Below are 16640 nucleotides of genomic sequence, written 5' to 3'. Positions count from 1 at the left end.
GGCAGTGGAAGGTTTTATTGTGGCAGGGTTCTGCGTTTTAAATGTCCACGCTGCTCTGTGTTTGCATCAGAGGAGGCAGGATGGCGGAGGGCGCTTGGACAGGAAAGCGGGGAAGTTTGGGATGGTTCTTAGTTCTTGGGGGAGTTCATTCCATAGTCTCAGGTTGCACCCAAGAAAGTTGTTTCCTGCCCACACGAGCTTTGTCCTTGTGGTGGAGAGTTGCTGACCATAGTCCTCATCTTGGAGCAATAGGCTTTTTTAGCTATCCTGGGCCCAAGCAATTGAGCACTTTGAAGATAAGGACCAAGACCTTGAACTGGATTCAGGTGGCTTTAACCTGGCCCGTGCCAAAGTTCCCTCTAAACTGTGCATGCTCAGATCTGCCCCCTGCTGGCAAGCACCACACACACACTGACCAGTGACTGCAATGCAGGGGAGCTCCTTCTTCAGGAGACATCTGCTTCTTGGATGGGCAGAAGGAGGCGCTCGGGACATCCCTCTTTCTGCAGCTACGTAAGAACATAAGAATGGCCATACTGGGTCAGACCAATGGTTCATCAAGCCCAGTATCCTGTCTTCCAGCAGTGGCCAGATTCTTCAGAATGAATGAACAGAACAGAACAGGGCAATATTGAGTGATCCATCTCCAGTCGTCCACTCCCAGATTCTGGCAGTTGGAGGTTTAGGGACACCCAGAGCATGGGGATGTATCCCTGATTATCCTGGCTAATAGCCATTGATGGACCTAGCCTTCATGAACGTATCTAGTTCTGTTTTGAACCCTGTTATATTTTTGGCCTTCACAGCATCCCCTGGCAATGAGTTCCACAGGTTGACTGTGCGTTGTGTGAAGAGGTACTTCCTTATGTTTGTTTTAAACCTGCTGCCTATTCATTTCATCAGATAACCACTTGTTCCTGTGTTATGAGAAGGAGTAAATAACACTTCCTTATTTACAAAAAGAAAAGAAGTACTTGTGGCACCTTAGAGACTAACCAATTTATTTGAGCATAAGCTTTCGTGAGCTACAGCTCACTTCATCGGATGCATACTGTGGAAAATACAGAAGATGTTTTTATACACACAAACCATGAAAAAATGGGTGTTTATCACTACAAAAGGTTTTCTCTCCCCCCACCCTACTCTCCTGCTGGTAATAGCTTATCTAAAGTGATCACTCTCCTTACAATGTGTATGATAATCAAGGTGGACCTAAGGAGGGTGATCACTTTAGATAAGCTATTACCAGCAGGAGAGTAGGGTGGGGGGAGAGAAAACCTTTTGTAGTGATAAACACCCATTTTTTCATGGTTTGTGTGTATAAAAACATCTTTTGTATTTTCCACAGTATGCATCCGATGAAGTGAGCTGTAGCTCACGAAAGCTCATGCTCAAATAAATTGGTTAGTCTCTAAGGTGCCACAAGTCCTCCTTTTCTTTTTGTGAATACAGACTAACACGGCTGTTACTCTGAAACTTCCTTATTTACTTTCTCCACACCAGTCATGATTTTATAGACCTCGATCATATCCCCCCCTTCTCCCTCCCCAGTTGTCTCTTTTCTAAGTTGATCAGTCCCAGTCTTTTGAATCTCTCCTCATATGGAAGCTGTTCCATACCCCTCATCATTTTTGTTGCCCTTCTTTGAATCTTTTCCAATTCTAATATATCTTTTTTTGAGATGGGGCAACTAGAATCGCACACAGTATTCAAGGTGTGGGCGTATCATGAATGTATATAGTGGCATTATGTTATTTTTTATTTTATTATCTATCCCTTTCCTAATGGTTCCTAACATTGTTCGCCTTTTTGACTGCCACAGCACAGTGAGCAGATGTTTCCAGAGAACTCTCCACAATGACTCCAAGGTCTCTTTCTGGAGTGGTAACAGCTAATTTAGACCCCATCATTTTGTATATATAGTTTGGATTAAGTTTTCCAATGTGCATTACTTTGCATTTATCAACATTGAATTTCATCTGCCACTTTTTAGCCCAGTCACCTAGTTTAGTGAAATCCCTTTGTAACTCTTTGTAGTCCCTAACTATCTTGAGTAATTTTGTATGGTCTGCACATTTTGCCACCTCACTGTTTACCCCCTTTTCCAGATCATTTATGAATATGTTGAACAGCACAGGTCCCAGCACAGATCCTTGGGGGTCCCCACTATTTACCTCTTGCCCTTGTGAAAACTGACCATTTATCCTACCCTTTGTTTCCTCTCTTTTAACTTGTTACTGATCTATGAGGGGACCTTCCCTCTTATCCCATGACTGCTTACTTTGCTTAACAGCCTTTGATGCAGGACCTTGTCAAGGCTTTCTGAAAGTCCAAGTACACTATATCCACTGGATCACCCTTGTTCACATGCTTGTTGACTTCCTCAAAGAATTCTAATAGATTGGTGAGGCATGATTTCCCATCACAATAGCCTTGTTGGCTCTTCCCCAACACATCATATTCATCTATAGATTCTGTTTGTCTGATAATTCTCTTCTTTACTAGTTTCAACATTTGTCTGATACTGACATTAGGCTTATTGGCCTATAATTGCCAGGATTGCCTTTTCTGAAAAATTGGCATTATATTAGCTACCCTCTAGTCATCTGCTATAGTGGCTGATTTAAGTGATCGGTTATATACCACATTTAGTAGTTTTGCAATTTCATATCTAAGTTCCTTCAGAGCTCTTGGGTGATACCATCTGGTGACTTATTACTGTTTAGTTGATCAATTTGTTAAAAAATCTCAGCTATTGATGCCTCAATGTGGGACAGTCCCTCAGATTTGTCACCTAAAAAAGAATGGCTTGAATGTGGGATCTCCCCTATATCCTCTGCAGTGAAAACCCAGGCAAAGAATTCATTTAGCTTCTCCACAACAGCCTTGTCTTCCTTGAGTATTTCTTTAGCACCTCGATCATCCAGTGGCCCGCTGACTGTTTGGCAGGCTTCCTGTTTCTGATATACTTAATTTTTTTGTTGCTTTTTTGGTGTGTCCTTACCTAATTGCTCTTCAGATTCTTTCTTGACCTGCTTATTGTACTTTTACATTTGACTTGCCAGAGTTTTCTATTTTCTTCACTAGGATTTGACTTCTGATTTTTAAAGGATGCCCTTTTGTCTCTAACCACCTCTGCTATTTAGCCATGGTGGTGTTTTTTGGTCCCCTTACTTTTTTATTTTTTTTTATTTGGTGCATGCATTCAATTTGACTTCTTCTATGGTATTTTAAATAGTCTTCATGCAGTTTGGAGGCATTTCACATATGACGATTCATTTTAATTTCCATTTAATTAGCTTCCTCATTTTTGTGTAGTTCCCTCTTTTGAAGGTAAATGCTACTGTGGTAGGTTTCTTTGGCACTTTCCCCCTTACAAGGATGTTAAATTACATTACATTATAGTTGCTATTATTGAGTGGTTCAGCTATATTCACCTCTTGGACCAGATCCTGTGTTCCACTTAGAACTTAATCAAGAATTTGCCTTTCCTCTGGTGGGTTCCAGGACTAACTACTCCAAGAAGCAGGCATTTAAGGTGTTTAGAAATTTTATCTCTGCATCCTGTCCTGAGGTGACATGTTCCCAGTCAATATGAGGATAGCTGAAATCCCCCATTATTATTGCATTTTCTGTGTTTGTAGCCTCTCTAATCTCCCTGAACGTTTCACAACCACTGTCACCATCTTGGTCAGGTGGTCGGTAGGATATCCCTACTGCTGCACTTTCCTTGTTCATGCATGGGATTTCTATCCATAGAGATTCTATGGTGCAGTTTGTTTCATTCAAGATATTTACTGTATTTGACTCTATGCTTTCTTTCACATATAGTGCCAGTCCCCCACCAGTGTGACCTACTCTGTTATTTCTGTATATTTTGTACCCGGGTGTTACCGTGTGTCCCACTGCTCCCCCTCCTCCCGTAGCCATGGCTTGCTCCTCCCGGGCATTGGAAGGAGCTCCAAGCCTTCCTTTCCCCCACACAGTAGGTGTTTCTCCTGGCATCACATAGGACCCTGAAGAACATTTGGCTTGAGAGAGACAGTCTGAGGACCCTGACACAGGAGCGACAGAAGTGCCCTAAAAGTGTGTGCGTGTGTGTGTGTGTAACTGATGCCTGATCTGTGGCCCCGCTCCCGTGCCGCCTCTTCTCACCGAGGCCACGCCCTTGCCCCGCCTCTTCTTCCGAGGCCCTGCCCCCACATTGCCTCTTTCCCTGAGGCCCCTCCCCCTGTTGCTCTCCCTTACAGCCAGTAAAAAGTGGGAGGGCATAGCCCTACCTTTTTTAAAAGCGGTGGAGCTATGGCCCTCTGGTTCCCCATGCTCTGGTGCCCCTGCCCTGACACCACCCACAAAGCCAGACAGCAGCGGGAAGGCGTGGTTTTTGGACACCCTGTCCCGTTATGGCTCAGGATTCACTCCCTCAGGTGCATGTTGTTGCATCCTGGAAGGTTTCCTAAGAATTGGAAGCCACGAAAAACCCACCTGGGGCAGGGAAACGTAAAGGAAACCACCAAATGCGTCTGTGGCTCATAAAGAAGGGTGAGCCAATGCTGTTCTGACGCTGCCTTTTATTGTTCCCTTCTCTCGCCAGATCAGCTCTAAGATCCTGGAGAAGAACGCCAACCCACAGTGGAACCAGCGCATCACCGTGCCGGCCATGGTGAGCAACGGCAGATCTCTGCCCCATGGGTCGCTTCGCTCCGAGCACTGTTCCCTCAGCCGTTTGCACTGACCATTCCCCTTTTGTGCCTATTTCCTTAGTTTCCTTCCATGTGTGAGAAAATGAGGATCCGGGTCATGGACTGGTGAGTTTGAAATGGAGATAGAAGGAGACAATGTCCAAGAGGAGATGGGCCGTGTCTACACAGTGGGGAGCTTGTTCTAAGGACCAATTTAGGCACCCTCAGTCTCAATGGTCCTGTACTAGTGCAACCCAGATCTGAAACGCAGCGAGCGTCCCAAGCCAGATGCATTCCCAGAACCAACGCCTCCACTGCGCAAGGGCCAAGCACGTTAAGGCCGGGGTGGGTCAGGTGATAACTGGCTGTAAGGAGCACTCCCCAGGGCAGTAACTTCCTTTACCTGCAACCAAGTGGCTCTAAAACATATAGGAAATTATTTCTCACCTTTGTAAACATCCAGGAACATACAGGTTGGTAGTAGCTGTAGGCAATAAGGTGATGGGTGCTAGGCTAATAATCTTACACGCAGGAGGGAGCAGGCTAAGGGAATGTCTACACTGCAATTAAACATCCCTGGGTGGCCCATGACAGCTGATGTGGGCTTGTGACGCCTGGGCTGTGGGGCTATCAAATTGCAGGGTGGATGTTCAGGCTTGGACCCTAAGTGGCTAGAGCAGTGGACAGGGAATTGGGATTCCTGGCTTCTATTGTGCAGTCTGCCACTGTCTCCCTTTGTGATAGTGAGCAAGTCACTTCACTTTGCTATGTGCCTCAGTTTCCCTTCTGTAACACCAAGTTAATGGGACAGATCTAGAGCTGGTAAAAATCAGCACAGCTTCATTGACTTCCGCTGGGGATCTGGCTCACTGACTCCAATGAAGCAATGTGGATTTACACCAGATGGGGATCTAGTCCAATAATATTGACCTGTCTTAATAGGGATGACTTGGAGAGTTAACGTTTGTAAAGAACATGGAGATCTCCCAAGGAAGGCTCTTTATGGGCAAAGCATGATCAACCAAACGCTTACTACAATTAAACTGAACCCCTTATTTCAGGGACCGTGTCACTCACAACGATGTCATCGGCACGACCCACCTGTGCATGTCTCAAATCTCTGCCCCGGGAGGAGAGCTGGAAGGTAAGGAGAGGCCCATCCCTGGAGTTTGCACTGGGCGCTATGGGGAATGCATGCTTGTGGCTCGGAGGCTGGTCTTGGCTTTGGTGAAGGAGAAATACTGACTGGGATCCTCTCTATGAAACCTTGGGGGCTGGTGCCTTCTCCTCCGACGGGCGAGCATGGGGGAATCTCAAGTGACTCTGACTGAAGTTGCGTCGCGACAGAAGTGGGTGACTCTTTAAGGCATGTCGTGAATGTCGTCTGCGCTGAAGCTCTGGGTGGGTTTTGGAGGCAGCCCAGCTCCACCCCAGCAGGGGCACTAGAAATCAGGGGGATGAGCCCTGGGCATGCAGTGGGATGCTGCCTCCTGCTTGTGGACAGGAGGGGAGCATACGCTCTCTTGTGCTCTCGGACGGCTCTGCCGGCTGCTGAGGAGACAGCCGGGAGAGGTGTGGCTGGCTCCTGCACAGTGTGGGGTACAAAGGCGGGGAGGCATCCTGTGCCCTCCCTGTCCCATGGGCACCTGTGGAAGGGGCAGTCATCACTTGGCACTAGGGCATCCAGGGCTAAATCTTGCCTCTATTGATGCCAGTGGCAAAGCTCCGAATGGGGGGCACAATTTGACTCCAAATCCTCGCTGCACGACCCCAGCGTGTCTTCCAGTTATTGGCTATGGCCTGGTCCAGCAAAGCACTTAAGCAGGTGTGTAACTTGAAGCAGGTGGGTTATCCCCTTGGCTTCACTGGGCCTGCTCCAGTCCAAAGGGTAAGCACATGATGGATCGGGGCCTATATCCATGGGGTATCTTTGGATTCTCTGGGCCAAACTCTTCCCTTGCTTCTTGACTGGTGCAAGCCCTGCTAACCTCCCGCTGGGCCCGGGGTTGCTTGGGCATTGGGAACGTCCTGGTGACATGCCAGTGGTGGCCCTTTGAACTTCTGCATGTGTGTCCGCTTTGAAGTGCAAGCTCCGTAGGGCAGGGGTGGAGAATTGCTCTGTCTGAGCATGCCCCAGCTGCTCACGAAAGAAACGTTAGGGAGCGTGGAGCTCATTTTGCCTTAGTTTGAACCCACCTTCACATTGTAATCTAGGAGCCAGGAAGAGTCCCCTCCTGCCTGTTCTCAGTGCGTACAGGGTGGGGAAAGACTGTGTGGTTTCAGGGATCTGGGGCTCTGCTAAGTCCTGACTCAGTGTCTTCCCTCCAGGGTATGTCTACACTGCATTGTAAACCCGGATCTGCTGGGCCTGGGCTTGTGGATTCTGTGTTTCTAGCCATGTGCTGGAGCATCCACACCGCATTGTAAACCGACATAAGAACAGCCATAGTGGGGTCAGACCATAGGCCCATCTAGCCCAGTATCCTGTCTTCCGACGGTGGCCAAGGCCAGGTGTAAACCTGTGTTTACACTTGCTGGACCCAGGTCTCTCAGGCATGCTAACGCATCCACACTGCACTACTCAGGTCTGTGGCTTGAGCAGTGTCCACATTGCAAAATGACAGGCTTAGATCCGAGTCGCAGTGGGATTTGGGTTGTGACCCTCCCCCCTGCCCCGCCCCCAGCAGAGTGCTAGGACCCAGGTCCCAAAAGGGGACTGGAGATCAAACCTAAATCAGAGGCTGGACTTAGACGAACCCTCAGTGGCTGGCTCACGTAAGAGGTTTGTGAGCCTGTTGTTTGCTGCAGCAGCGAGGCTTGGTCTCCTAGCTCCAGCGGTAGCAGCTCGTGCTTTTAGTGCTGAGGGTTCTTGGGTTCAAGTCCTGAAGATGTCCCGAGTGGGGGCTGGGAGGGGTGTGGCGATCAGCGGCCAGTCCTCAATCACACCCTTCGTGTCATGGTATTCGTGTCAGGCGGGAGGAAGTGCAGGGACTCATGGTTCACTTTGTTGTCTTAGGGTTTCTGAATAACCCGGGTCTTTGCAGCTGCTCGGAGCTGTGGTAGGGACTGTGGCCTGAACCTGCCCTAACCCCATCTGTTACTGAATAACTCCTGCAGCTAACTCCCTTTGCTGCTCTGTTCCGACTGCCCTCACCGCCGTGCTCCCGTTGGTTTGGCTGCACTCCAGACAGAACCCTTGTGAGTGGGCGCCAGATGCTGACACAATTGCAGCTTGCACGGTTTGGCGTATCCACGCTGTAGCATTTCTCCCAGGCCAATCACATGTCAATGGTTTTGGCCTGCCCATACTTATTGTATAGCACCGCCGTGTTCCCATTGATGCACTCTGGGAAATTTGGGGCAGCTGCAACCTCCTGTCTCTGCCGCTGGTGCAGAGTGGCAGAGGATTGTGGGTATTTTCTCATGTGGTGCAATGCATTTTGGGATCTTGCTCATGGACCAGGGAGGTAGAGGGACAAGCTAACCCTATTACCCGTGCACAGTTCAATGACCCCTGGCTCAAACACACATACGCAGCAGAACTTCCAGGTGAGAGTCCAGCCGCAGCTCTGCTTACAAGCCGGGTTGAAACATGGTGCCCTCACAGTGCTTAAGAAAAGAATGCCTAGGCCTAAAACACAGGGTGTCAGCCTGTGACAAACTCGGTCAAGGTCTGTAATGCAGTTGGGGCCTTAGGGGGCAGCTAACCTGTTCTTACAACACAAACTACCCTGCCAGTGCATGCAGAGTATGGAGTTCAGACTGCAATGCCATGCGCCCACTGACACGGGCTTTGTCTATTCATCCTCCCTTTCCTGGGAGGAAACCTAACTTATGGGGCAGCTGCAGAGCCCTAGAGAGAGAGCGAGGGGACGGGCGACAGGAAAGAGGGGTACGTCAGAGGTGTTTGGAAGCATTTCCCTTAGGCCAGTCCCAGCCCTGTGCTCTTAGGGGCTGTTGTACTGCAAAGCGCATTGGGAGCTGAGACTGGCAGCCACGAAGGGTTTTAGTCCTAAGCAATGGCTCTGCGGGGCCATGCAGGTACGTGGATACAGAGGGACCCCCTCACAGTTAACTTCTCTGCCGGCCACAGGAGCAGGTCACGTGAGCATCGTGGGAGGCCGCACAGGAACCTACACTCGCACCTACCGTGTACCCAGGAGATCCCCACTCGACAGCCCATTGCAACCACACTCTTCGAAGGACGAAGCACTGGGATACACCCTTTCCTCCCCACCCCATCCCAGATGCCCCTTGTTCCCTTTCTGTCCGGTCCCCCAGATACAACATGTGCAGTGTCCCATGTGGTAGAGAAATCCTGCGGATTGGCTGTGATGCATACAGAGGCTGCTGGACACAGACACACCTTGTGGGTCTCTCTGGCCTACAGTCACCACACAGGGTCCCCCCATGTCCTAGCCTGGATTCAGTAGCCATCAAGGGACCCATCCCCCTCTTCCATATCCCCCTAATGACCAACTGTCTGTCTGAGGCCCCATATGTCTTGCCTTGCGCTGGGCCTCACAGAACCAAAGGCCAGCTCTGGGGAGACAGCGTTTATAGAGGAGCAGAACGGAAGCCCCTAGTTGTTCCGGTGTGCTTTGGGATGCCCGTTGCAGCCCCGGGGACCTTTGGGTGAAGGGGTTGGGTGTAGCCATTGTCAGAGACGGGCCTGAGCCACAGCTAGATTGGTGCAATGCGTTGTGGGACACAGAGCAGGGAGGTAGATTTGGACCTCCGCTGGGCTCCTGTGAGGCGGCTTGGCCGGCTGATTTGAGTAAGGACGCCAGGCCTGGGCTCTGTAGGAAAGGCTCCCAATCCACTCCCAGGGCCTCATGTGGCATGGTGCAGCATGAGTAGCTTCTCGCCAGAGTGACCTAGGAGACTGTAGCTGTTATAGGTCCCGTCTTGGTCTCTCTCTAGAGTCTGGCACAAAAAGCCCCCTTGCAGCAGCAGCTTGCATGTCCCATAATGCATTGGTCTCATGTCATGCTCCTTCCACGCCTTCTCTGTTGTTCCCACTCTAACCTTCTCTTCATTTCTTTGTGCCTCAGATGAGTTTCCTGTTCTCGCGAAGCCCCTGAAAGCTACAGCCAGTACGTCCCTCTAGCCTATTGATTGCAATCCATGGTTTGGTAATTTGGCTGTTTCAGCTGTGTTTAGACACACTGGGAAACTGGACAGAACCAGGATCAGCAAAAGTCTCAGTGTCTGAAATGTGGCTTGTCAAAGGGAGCAAGCCACTGAGATATGGCCCCAGACGTCCTCCAGCCTCATATGTGCCCCCTTGGATCATCAGTGGGGTGGGATGGGCCATGGTCGGAGTCTCCACCGTCCTTTGGCCTCTGGTGGGGTTGGTATGCCAAGCACGAGGCACTGCTCTCTGTTAGTCATCTTTCTGTTGAACGCTGATGGTATTTCATGGGGTAAGCAGGACCCAGGATGTGTTGCGCTGCTCACTGGGCCAAGACCTGGTGCATTGGGCCTGGCTGGTTTCAAAGTACAAGGTACAAAGTACAAGTACAATTTATTCCTGCTCACTTAGCATCTGATGCCAATCTCTCGAGCAATGGTCTGAGGGTCACCTGGTGGATCATTAGGTGTCCTAAGGAAGAGGGCACTGAGCCAGATCGTCATCTGGTGTAAACCGGCACACACTCCATGGCAGTCAGTGGGATAGATTCCCAGTTCACTGTGGTCAGCGGAGTGACGCTGATTGACGCCTGCCGGGAATCTGGCCCACTTCTTTAGAACCCCAAATATCGGACTATAGGAAGAGGAGAGCCTTCATCGTCCCAGAATAAATTCCGTTCTCTAAATTCCAAACACTCTGAAAGAGGGAATGGGGCTAAAATCTGGATCCTGATCTGAATTTTGTGGCTTGGACCCCTTTCTGGTGTGGACATGGCCTAGCACTGCCACGGCTCCCCAGTATAAATCGGAAGTAGCTCCTTTGAATTCAGTGCGATTACTGCAGATTGGGTGGACCAGAGTCCCTGAGACCAGGCTCTCACTGGCAGGGTCTCCTTCTGTTGAATTGTATAGTTGTGTCCACTGCTGTGTGGGATAGAGGAAGTGCTGGGTGGTCCGTCTGCCTCCCACTGAAATCGTGGGCGCTTTGTGACTGGCTTTATTGGGAACGGGACTGGTCTTAGCGCAGCACAGAAAGGGCTCTCAGTTCTGCCGGTGTAACGCTGGAGTATTTGTACAGAGTAAACACCGTACGGAGCTGTCACCTAACCAGGGCCTGATTCTGACCTCACTCACGCTGGTGTCACCCCATTGACGTCGATGGCCCCAGTCCCAGACCACGTCTGTGCTTGGTGCAGCCAGGGAGGCTGGGGAATGCAAAGTTGGCTTTAAACCGCCAGTCAGGAGCGATTAGATCCTTGGTGTAAGTTAGATCTGCCCCAAGGCTGTCTTAAGGGCTGGCTGCCTCTCGCTGTGCTGTGGTATTGACACACCAGCCATGCCTCCTTTACCTCAGCTACAAGCCCTATAGTGGGTGGCAGTGGAGAGGTTCCAGCCACTCGCGGGTTCCATGAGCCGGTTAAATTGCCGGTGTGTGTGTTGTGCAATGTGGGGGGACTGAAGGGGGACATGATAACAGTTTTCAAGTACATAAAAGGTTGTGAGGAGGAGGAGGAGGGAGAAAAATTGTTCTCGTTAACCTCTGAGGACAGGACAAGAAGCAATGGGCTTAAATTGCAGCAAGGGAGGTTTAGGTGGGACATTAGGAAAAACTTCCGAACTGTCAGGGTGGTGAAGCACGGGAATAAATTGCCCAGGGAGGTGGTGGAATCTCCATCATTGGAGATTTTTAAGACCAGGTTTGGCAAACCCCTGTCAGGGAGGGTCTAGATAATCCTTAGTCCTGCCTTGAGTGCAGGGGACTGGACTAGATGCCCTCTCGAGGTCCCTTCCAGTCCTATGATTCTGTGATTCTAGGATAATAACAGAGTCTAGTCCACAAGGGATCGTGTTCCTGCCCTTAGCACCCATTGGACCCGTAACTCTGTAGTTAGAGGGATATGCTATAGTTTTCTCAGTGCTCGTTCTCTTTTTATGCATTAATTAGGAGTGCTGTTGTAGTGGTTCAGTAACCAATTGCTCCCTGTGGTCTCCTAGTGGACGACGGGCTGGGATTCCTGCCGACATTTGGACCCTGTTACGTAAACCTTTACGGCAGCCCGAGGGAATTTACCGGGTTTCCAGATCCCTACGAGGAACTCAACATGGGAAAGGTGAAGCTGTGGTGGTTCAGTTTTCCAAAATTCTTCTTTGCAAAGTGAAACACTCTCATTATCCCAAACTTTCATTAATCGGTACTAGGATTGGAGCTGGGTTATATTTTTTGGAAGACTAGTTTGCCAAAAAATGCAGCTTTGGTCGACGTAAAACTATTCACGAACTGGATGCAAATCGGTTCAGCCACTCACAAAGCAGGCGGTGGCGGAGGAGGAGAAGATGCTGCTGCTGTTGCTGGCCCCGTTTCCCCAAATAGTCTTTAGCTGAGTGCTTAGGACACTTACCCCGGTTGTGGGAAAGCTCCCAAAAGGACGTTTTCGTTTCACAAAAAATTCCCAAAATTTTCAGTCGGTTTGACCCAGATGGAAACTCTTTTGATTTTTTCACAACTGCTACTGAATTGAAAAAGCCACTCTTCTCCCAGATCTAAACAGGATCCGTTGCACCTACAGGAAATTATTACCCCTCTTGGCAAGTACATTTTGGCATTTGAGCATAAGCTGAGGGGCAAAAAATAACATTGTCTGCTTTACATCTGTAAGGGGCTGCATAAATACGTTGCCCGATCCAGCTCCTCTTGAACTGAACTATATCAACGGCAAAGCTCCCATAGACTCCAGTGGGAGCCTATCTGTGATGCGGCCATCTTGGTAACAGCACTTTCTTCTTATCTAACTCTAAGGGAGAGGGAGTGGCCTTTCGGGGCAGGTTGCTGATGGAGCTGGAGACAAAACTGGTGGAACATATTGAGCAGAAGTTGGAGGACATCCCGCCTGACGATATTCTACGGGTAGAGGTATGTGGGCATCCTTGCTGAAGCACTACCGAGGACCCAAGCATCATGCTGGCTATAAATCACAGGGTTGGTAATTGGCAGAGCTGGGCACTGAACCTGCAGCCTCCAGAACTAAAGCCTGTTGCTGCACAGTTGGAGCCAAAAGGCTTTCCCTGCTAGCCAGCTGCTGTCGCAGACTCATCTCCTTGCTGACTCGGGCATTGAGGATATACGGTGTGGTCGTCTGCTGCCTCTTGGCCACCCCTCATATGGAGAGAGGTCGCCCTCTGGGGCCCTGTGCCTGGGGCCGTCCTGTCTCTTCCAGGGCCCTTTGTGAACTGTCAGTTCAAATGGTCTCCAGAAGGGATCCCACTTAGTCCTCAGGTGCCTACCGGCTCTCTGGGCTCCAGCCCTAGGTCAGTGTCCCGCCCCGCAGTACACCAACACAATGAGTGAAATGCAAACTGGTGCAGCCTGCAGCCTGGTTTCTGCCCAGCTCCTTGGGCAGGGTCTCTCCCGGGTCTCCCTGTCAGGAAAGCTTTCTCCTGCTTGCGCTTTTCCCCTGCTGATTCAGGGCCCTGCAGAACCGTCTTGCTCCCTGCAGTCTCTGGAGCTGTCTGCCTCTTCTGGCTGCCTTTTACCCTGGGGTCACCTAATTCCTCTCAGGTGGGGCTAATCATGCAGCCAGGGCGGGCTTAGCCCCATGCTCTCCAGCCGGAGGGCATTCCAGCCATGTGCAGCAGTGGGTTTCACTTACACCAGGAGATCTGTTGGGTGACTCTCCTTGCCCACTTCCTGGGTGAGGGGTGGAGTAGGGTCCAAACCCCTCATCCCTCCCTGTCCCCTCCTGTCTCCCCCTTCGTGTGGGGAGAGAGGGGCAGCTCTCTTGCATGCTGGCCTTCAGCTGCTCCTCCCTGCCCCTTTCCACGCCATCCCGGGACCCGGCGCATGCGGGAGTGGGCGAGGGTTTGGCTGGGAGAGGCCCCGGGCCGCGGCTCCTCCCACGGGGCCGGCTCTGTGTGTTGCAGAAGCACCTGCGACGGCGTAAGTACTGTCTCTTCGCCGCCTTCTACGCGGCCAGCATGCTGCAGGACGTCGACGCCGCCGTCCAGTTCGAAGTCAGCATCGGCAACTACGGCAACAAGTTCGACAACACGTGCCTGCCGCTGGCCTCCGCCACGCAGTACAGCGGGGCCGTGTTTGACGGTGAGGCACGGGGAAAGGGGCGTGGCAAGGAGGCCGCTCCTCAAACCGGGTCGAGCCCAAGGGGACCCTGTGACTACAGCCCCCCAGAGGCAATGCCCCCGATACGACGGGCCGAGGAAACCGCCTGAATCCTGGCAGGTTTCCTGGCCTTCCTGCTCCCTGCAAGCCTGTCACAGCACCTCTGCGCTGCTGTACCGTGGGAACCAGGGTGGCCTGGCTCAGATGAAGGCCAGAGCCCTGCCCCGTCCCAGGCCCAGCTCACCCTCTGACGCCGATTGACCTGAGATCATGGAGCTTGCTTATCTCTAATACACACGCCCCGTGTTCCGCTATTTAGAGTTGCCAACTTTCTACTTGCACAAAACCGAACACCCTTTCCACACCCCCTGCCCCGCCCCTCTCAGAGGCCCTGCCTCTGCTCACTCCAGCCCCCCCCCACTCTTCCCACCCTCACTCACTCGCTCATTTTCACCGGGCTGGCTCAGGGAATTGGGGGTGGGGTGAGGGCTCCGGATGGGGGGGCGGGCTCTGGTGTAGGTCCAGGATGAGGGATTTAGGGTGCAGGAGGGGGCTCTGGGCTGGGGCTGAGGGGTTCGGAGTGCAGGAGGGGGCTCAGCTGGGGCAGGGGTTTGGGGTGCTGGGGGGGATGAGGGCTCTGGCTGACGGTGCAGACTCTGGGGAGGGGCTGGGGATGAGGGGCTTGGGATGTAGGAGGGTGCTCTGGGCTGGGACTGAGGGGTTTGGATGGGCAGGAGGGGGATCAGGGCTGGGGCAGGGGGTTGGGACATAGGGGGTGGGTGAGGGTTTCAGCTGTGGGTGTGGGCTCTAGGGTGGGGCTGGGGATGAAGGCTTGGGGTGCAGGAGGGTGCTCCGGGCTGGGATCGAGGGGTTTGGAGTGCAGGAGGGGGATCAGGGTAGGGGATTGGGGCATTGGGGTGTGTGTGAAGGCTCTGGCTGGGGGTGTGGACTCAGGAGTGGGGCTGGGATCGAGGGGTTCAGAGGACCAGAGGGGGATCAGGGCTGAGGCAGGGGGTTGGGGCACAGGAGGGGGACAGGGGTGCAGGCTCCGGGTGGTGCTTACCTCAAGCAGCTCCCGGAAGCAGCGGCATGTCCCCGCTTTGGCTCCTAGGTGGAGGCGTGGCCAGGCGGCTCTACACGCTGTCCCGTCCGCAGGCGCCACCCCCACAGCTCCCATTGGCCATGGTTCCTGGCCAATGGCAGCTGCAGAGCCGGTGCTTGGGGCGGGAGCAGCTTGCGGAGGCCTCCTATGCATAGGAGCCAGAGAGAGGGGTGACATGCTGCTGCTTCCAGGAGCCTGCCTTAGCTCCATTGTGTCACCGACTGGACTTTTAATGGTCTGATCAGCACCGCCACCAGGGTCCCTTTTTGACTGGGCGTTCCAGTTGAAATCCGGACACCTGGCCACCCTACCACTATTGGATGTTCCTTTTTTGGGATACCTTCAAAAGCCCGCACCCCTGAGTAAAATGTACCTCCCCCTTCCATCTCCTCTAGCTGTGCAGAACTCCTTGGGTGCTCAGGGCCATCCAGGATGCCATGACCATTTTTGCAGTGTTTAGGGTTGCTGTCCCGGCCACGTTCCATCTTGGGCAATTGCATTCTGCCTGCCTAAAATTTCCAACTAATTTTGTTTTAGTTGGATGTGGTATTCCTCTTCACTCCCCAGCCGAAACTGTTGAGTGGTGTTGCAGGGGACTCAGCTGCCCTCAGTTGCACCCCAGCAGTGGCTGCATTGCTGTGGTGGGAGGAGTGGTTTTGGTGCGTGTAGGGTTCGGGGGTATAAATGGTGTGACAGATGTGTAAGCTGTTACTGTGATTGCAATGAACTGATTGTGTGTGCGTGTACTGCTGCCCTCCTCTGCAGGAAATCAGAACTGTTCAAGTATGAGTCATAGGCCCAATAACGACACATAATGGAGACTCCCCTTTAGATGCCGGGGCCTGTGCTTTTGGAGCAGAACCTTTTTCTGATCTCAGGAGGTCCCAGCTGGCCCCAGCATAGTGGCACCTACATAGCTGTGGGTTTCTTACAACAGTTCGAGTTGCACTCGACATCTTGTTTCATACCAAGGCTGATTGGATTATAATTCATCTCATTGCTTCACACACGGAGGGAAGCAAGGCTAAAACCTTTGCCCTTCAGGTCAAACAGCACAATGCAGCAGGCCTCTGCCCCTTTCTCTGTCTATGGGCCAGTCGGTTGCAGGTGTCATCCTGCACACACAGCCAGATACGAATGTGTTCTGTCCCTCAGGTTGCCAGTATTACTACCTCCCGTGGGGCAACGTGAAGCCCGTGGTGGTGCTCTCGTCCTACTGGGAGGATATCAGCCACAGAACGGACGTGCAGAACCTCCTCCAACGCACTGCAGACAGGCTGGTGAGTGGAGCGTTGCCTTTGCATCTCCGTGGGAGAGCCCAGGGCTGTCAGGTCTGCTGGCGTTTGTGCTGAGCCTTATCATGTACCCCAAGGAGGAATCTGTATTGAGTTAATTAGTGACTCTGGGGGCATGGTATTGCAGGGGGCGGCATCTTTCAGACATAGAAAACCAAGCTCCTCAAACCTTGGGATCACTAAAGCTGCTGGGAAATGAATAGGGGAGTTAATGACAGTGTCTAGGAGGCCAAATAATTATCATAATTACATGCAGCCTCTCTAAGTCCCCATTTAGCCAATAGCATCCTTCACATCTGGGCTTTAAACAGTTG

The 16640-nt window shown here is 51.8% G+C and overlaps 1 protein-coding gene across 1 annotated transcript in view; it reads left to right on the top strand.

Moving 5' to 3' along the window:
• DYSF (dysferlin) overlaps window positions 1-16640 on the top strand; it is a 300841-nt gene that overhangs the window by 81522 nt on the left and 202679 nt on the right. Inside the window, exons 14-21 of the mRNA XM_077816190.1 lie at window positions 4595-4663; window positions 4765-4808; window positions 5744-5826; window positions 9737-9778; window positions 11811-11926; window positions 12613-12726; window positions 13734-13911; window positions 16187-16311. Coding sequence (XP_077672316.1) covers window positions 4595-4663; window positions 4765-4808; window positions 5744-5826; window positions 9737-9778; window positions 11811-11926; window positions 12613-12726; window positions 13734-13911; window positions 16187-16311 — 771 coding nt within the window. The remainder of the gene's footprint in view (window positions 1-4594; window positions 4664-4764; window positions 4809-5743; window positions 5827-9736; window positions 9779-11810; window positions 11927-12612; window positions 12727-13733; window positions 13912-16186; window positions 16312-16640) is intronic.

Source organism: Eretmochelys imbricata, chromosome 4 (genome assembly GCF_965152235.1).
Source record: "Eretmochelys imbricata isolate rEreImb1 chromosome 4, rEreImb1.hap1, whole genome shotgun sequence".
Classification (NCBI taxonomy): Eukaryota; Metazoa; Chordata; order Testudines; family Cheloniidae; genus Eretmochelys; species Eretmochelys imbricata.
Note: the sequence above shows the minus strand (reverse complement) of the source record. Positions and strands in the feature narration are given on the sequence as shown.